The sequence below is a fragment of the Coregonus lavaretus genome, assembly GCF_964263955.1.
Source record: "Coregonus lavaretus genome assembly, chromosome: 26".
Taxonomy (NCBI): domain Eukaryota; kingdom Metazoa; phylum Chordata; class Actinopteri; order Salmoniformes; family Salmonidae; genus Coregonus; species Coregonus lavaretus.
In genome coordinates, this window is record NC_140013.1 from 16,676,590 (window position 1) to 16,682,438 (window position 5,849).

The 5,849-nt window shown below is 40.7% G+C and overlaps 1 protein-coding gene across 1 annotated transcript; it reads right to left on the reverse strand.

Annotated features, from left to right (window-relative positions):
* Positions 1-5,524, reverse strand: LOC311101695 (POU domain class 2-associating factor 1-like). The gene is made up of 5 exons (XM_084142847.1): positions 5,466-5,524; positions 1,850-1,977; positions 975-1,017; positions 581-870; positions 1-411 (listed from the first exon to the last, which is right to left on the reverse strand). Exons 1-5 carry the CDS (start codon positions 5,479-5,481, stop codon positions 88-90), a joined length of 801 nt encoding a protein of 266 aa, XP_083998973.1. The 5' UTR covers positions 5,482-5,524; the 3' UTR covers positions 1-87.
* Positions 5,525-5,849: the final 325 nt, after the last annotated feature.

Below are 5,849 nucleotides of genomic sequence, written 5' to 3' on the forward strand. Positions count from 1 at the left end.
TTCATTTGTAATCCATACATAACACATTCATAAGCATTGTGTAAACATTTCAATAATGCTTATGACTGGCTGCAACACTGATATATCTTAGACACCGGGGATGAAGATTGAGGAACTGTTCACATATGTGTATTTGTCATCCTGATCCTCCAGAAGTTTCTCCAGGGGGTTGGGTTCTTCAGCCTCAACAGGGCTCTGCTCCAGGGGCTGGGGCTGGGGGTCCTGCTGGGGCATGGTGGGGGTCACTGGCATGGACATGGGAAGCAGCTGAGACCCAGCCAGAGTGGCAGGGTGAGAGGCAAACTGCACACCCGATGGGATGGTGGTTAGCGGCTGGGCCCACGGGATATAAGTCAGCACCGAGTCCTGGAGGTCCACTTGCGGTAGGGCTGTGGATGTTGGTGCTAGGGTCTGCACCGACAACAGTGGATGTGTTAGTAGTCAAAACCCAGCTGTGTTACAACTAGTTTGTACAGGTGAAGGTGTACTATACTATACTCTGTGGATATGACGCAATGTTTACAGAGTTTATGCTTAATTCAGTTGGCACAGGATCAAAATGTGTTGCTCTTTCACTTACCCCGAAGTTGGTAAAGAGAGGTGTGTGAGTGTAGGTGAGCATGGAGGATGGGCCCACCACGGTGTAGCTGGGGCACATGGGCTGCATGTACATGTCAGTGGTGAGGGGCAGGGTGGTGGTGGTTGTGGTGGTGGGGTCATGCTGTTGGAGGTACTCTGGGTAGGACCAATTGTTCATGGGCTGGAGAGCAGTAGCTGCAGGCTGGGCTATCCAACCTGCACAGAGGCCACCATCATTGACTGTGGAGGAGTCATTGGATAGGCTACTAGCCACTTCAAACCCGGAAGTCCCTATGGAGATACCATACTGGGTTAGCACTAGTAGCCAATAGTAATGTACAGATTTAAACTTTCATCCAAAGTAATGATGGGAATATATACTCCAATTCACTTACCAAGCTGTGCATATGAAGGGAAGTTGTTGTTTGGGACCCCAACCTGTGAAAAATATGTAATGAGAAATCTATCTGAAGGAAGGGAATCTAAATTCACTCCAAAAGCATTTATTATTTAAGCTGAGTTACAATGGTATTTGAGCTTTAAAGCTCAGGAGTTTACATTCAAATGCTGTATGTTCATTTTCAATGGTAAACCCCAGGTGGTGAGTGATTTTAATCATTTTAAATGCCAACATAATTTAAACAGTAGCTACAAATCCACTGGCTTATATGGTCATGTTACCTGTGTGTAGAACAATGTATTAACCTGTATTACTTCACAGTTTTTAACAGGCCCTCAATCTTTCTATCTCATCAGGGCCTGTGTGTTTGGAGTGTAGTGTTGAGAATGCCGTACTGTGTGTGCATTGTGTGTTGTCAGAGGTAATTAATAGGTTGGTAAGAGGGCTCCTTGGCATGGCTGAGCTGAGCTGATTTGCATAGGCCCTGTGCCCAGCCTTGCAGCCATGTAGTAACTGTCATGGGAAAACACCTGCATTATATAAGGATAAAATCCCCCTTTTCTACCCTGCTGTAGGAATCTGATCTTCTCCAGGATCCTTTCAGTTGACGTTGTGCATGTCCAGCCAAACAAAAGGTTTTTAGGGCATGTTGTAAGGATAAGAAAAAATGCTGAAGATTCTAGTTGACGCTTCAGGTTGACAGGTTGACAATTCAGGTTGACACTTATCTAAAATGTTTCAAATGGCATTCCTGTGGCTTTGCTGACTCGGTCTCTGTTCTCTTTTGTCTCCTGCTCTGTCTTGTCCAATTCTCTATTATAGAATGACAGGCTCACACTAAATTCATAGTTCTTGTTATGTTTCCCTCACCGCTCTAGGGGGCACTGTCTTGGCATTGTGAAGATGCAGTCCTCGTTTCCTCCTCAGCAACTCTTTGACTGGGTCTCGGACTCGCACCCCTTGGTATGGCTTTTCATCAGGCAGCCCTGAGGAAGGAGCTATAGAGACAATCACAGAAAGGAGAAACTGGCGGTTAGCTTATATCCGTGTGTCATCAGGGCAGCAAAGGGTTGAGTCTGCAACTACAGACCTCTATTATTCATTGATTGCTCTTTAAAGATACAATATGGAGGTTCAGTTGCTTATTGTTTGCGTCATGGGTGCGGTGGGGAGGTGTGCCCCTTTCTGTCCTGAGGTAATTTCAAGACAATATTTCTGTCCATTTAGGAGACACCTTTTGGCTCGAGAGCACCCCCAGAAACAAAAGTTCTGTAAAAACTCTTCAATAAGAGGTATCATAGATGTGATTTGCACCACTGATATTGGTTCTGATTGGGTAAGTGGACAGGAAGGAACATAATAGAAACAAAAGTAGAAGCTCAAGTGTGCCACACCCAGCAACCCTATGTCTGTAGGCACGAAGACAGACCGAAACTCATGCTACCTCGGACATTCTGCATGTATTAGCTTGAAATGAAACTGGACCTGAGTGTGGTGGCCTCTTTAAGTAGGCCAAGTTGGTATTTGAAACACACTTCTAACATGAGAACAGCACATACTCACTTGCTATATAAACTGTCATCTTTTTACAAACAATTTGTCAATTTGATAGACTAGAATAGGCTATAGAGAATTTCATGTTGATACATTGTAAATAGAGGGAGGCATTTTCCCATAGGCATGTCATTAATGACAACTTATTCAGAATTTGATCGATGGACTAAGCGTGAATGAAAAATACGTATGAGTCATAAACTGTGAGCAGCTTTGTTGAAAATTATATTTTGGAAGTTGAATTGCTACCAGTTCACTTCTATTCCCTTCGTCAACTCCCACTTAATACATTTGTTTTTAATTAATAATCTTCTCTTAATGATATGAACCAGTAGATATTTAATGCACATTTATTATAACTTTGACTCACTATCAGACACACTCCCTGTTCTTTCTCAGTGACATAATTAATCAAAAAGGTCAAAAGTTAAACATCACTCAACTAAGGCAAGGCATCTGCAGATGAACTTTTACCCTCAATTCATTACATTTTAGTGAGGGAAAAATCATGGTCTTTAGGCTCATGAAATTGGTCCATAAAAATTTAACTTATTTAATACAAATTTGGTTGACTACGGAAAGGAATATCATACTGTGCCTTTGACTTATACATTTCCCCAGGTTTTAATATTTTTTTTAAAACTACCTTTAAAAATCCCTGTCACATACAATAAGACCCTGTTTGTCTGCACGTGTGTGACCAAGGTGTGTGAAACCATGGGAACCCTTTTCCTGTTGTCAAGTGTCTAGAGACTGATGATGATCTGTAATGCAGAGGTGGAGGCCCTATTGTTTCAGATCTGGCTGTGTACTGTAAGCACGTGGCTTGTGTGGTTATCTGGAGCGAGTCCTGCCACTTTCCTTTCCAGATCTAAATCGAAATCTGATTGATTTACCCCCCCAGCACGGTAAATTACACTGACTCCAGGAGCAGTCAGCTGATTGAACTTTTTAACCAAATAACAATTTTAAATTACCTTCACATTATCATTCAACTCTATAAGGCCCAATTACTAGCAGACAATACTGTAATACCAATTACTACTCCCCCCCCCATTCCTAGATATCACTCAATGAGCCCATCAACGCTGCACTAAATGTCCTCTTCCATTTACACTTAACTTACTGTGGTGCAGAAGACTGTAACTGATCCCACTGTAGTAGATCCTTCTGAATGTGTTGTTTCACCTGGAGCAGGATCAATGAGTAACTTCATATTTCTGAATTGTAGTTGTTGTTTCATCAAAACAATGACACTATACTAAATAACCAGCTAATGAACTTACAGTAAAACTTTAGGCAAGTCAAAAGATAAGCATAAACTTAAAAAGTAAGTGAACTTTCCCTTTAATTACACTAAGTGTGTCTGGACTGTAGGCAGACAGCCCTCATGCAGCCCCTGAGAAAGTTGTGGTTTCTGACAAGCAGTAACCAGATGTACAGCATGCATGTCAGTGGGACAGAAAGCTACGGCACGCAGCATTACTCAGAGGTCATACCGTTAGAACCAACCAATGGAAGGTAAAGCTATATTGCTGTGAAACTGAATAAAATGTTTCCTTTTTTGACCTGAATTTGATGCGTTGGAGGATCTTCATTGTTTTTTTCTATAATGCATTATTATATTCCACTACCTATTGGTGAATATAAACTCTCAATGTAATTGGAGCAACCAGAAACTGTACAAATGGAAATTAGATTGAGCGAGTGTGTGAGGGAATTATGTTGAAGGGGGTGTCCATATTTAATATGAAAATTAGCAGTTATAATGATATACAGTATTTAATTTATATGAAACACATGAAGATCTAAGAGAACATGAAAAAATTCATGAATTCAGTCCTATTCTTCATAAACAGATAAACACACACGCACGCGCATGTACGCCCGCACGCCAAACGCACGCACACACACACACACACAGACATAAGATTCTGAGCTATACAAAAGAGGAAGAAATGCAGCTGTGATGTGGTGTGGGGCTTGTGCCGTTTTGCATATCAAGATTATAGCCAACATGAAGACCAACCTCCAAATGATTGTCTTCCTGTTTCCAAATGGGCTTCAACATAACACTTTCTCCAGTGATTCTGACAACATAACTTTTAGCCCTTTTACCGCACGTCAACATACTGAAGTAGAAAGTTACTCTAGTTAAAATTATTGATCTCAAATTAGGATTTGGTTCAAAGTGATACTTTAACACCATCCCTGTCTCTGATTAAATATTGTAAAAATCCCTCTGTCCAAACAGAGGCCTAATCTTCTGTTCCTTTTACATTGGCCAAAAATTTTACATCTCCTAATGTGTTGTTGCTTTATAACGACTTTCTCAGTCGAAAACCACTGTAAATCATCTTAACCATGACACTAGAGTGCAAAAAGGTGAGGAGGCTTGGAGAAAACTATCCATCAAGACTGACCTGAAACATGTCGTCACATGACCTGAACGGTTGACTCAGCAAATATTAAGTAGTAAATCATTTTTCTGTAGGGCATGTTGTATCAATTATGACCCTCAACCTCTGACCCCAACTTTTGACCCTCAATGACAATGTGCAAAATGCTCATTCACATGCCATAGTTCTCGGTGCTGTTATCTTGTAGTAATCATATGGACTTGTTCAACACTGTGCACATTTCCACAGCGCCTACATACATATTGTATAATGACTGGTCAGTTGGAGAAGGTAGGCTAATTGACACTGAATCAGCTGGTATTACTTTCCCTGCAATAAGATGTTTGCATACCGTAGTCAAAGATCAAAATGATTCTGTTTGGTAATGTTTGATCAATTGATAAGAGGTAGAATATAATGTTTTGGAATATAGCACAACATTTGGTCAAATAAATTCATTTGTTCATTAGTTGATGTGTCAACATTTCTAATTTCAATTTCGATTCAATTTTTTAAAAGGATCATGTACTTACATTTCTCCCAGTGCATTCTCTACGGCTGTCAGATATCTCAAGCTCTGAGTAATTTGTTGAATTAGTTGACTTTTCTTAATAGGATCTGAGTTTGACACAGAACCATAGTGAGCGATGGGCTTCAGTGACTTGCTTTTTAACAGCTGCTTCAAAACCTCAAGTGATGTCACATCTCTTCCAACCACAGGTTTCCCTGAGTGGTCTCCGTGTCACCAACGTTCCACTGACATTGACTGAGAGGTTGACTACTACACTCTTTTACACTCTAAACATGTCTGTCAGTGTCCACCAAGATCCAGTAGATGAGATGTATTTTACTTGAATGGTACCTACATAAGGATAAATAAATTATTTATTATCTACACAATTCAAATAGTAACTATG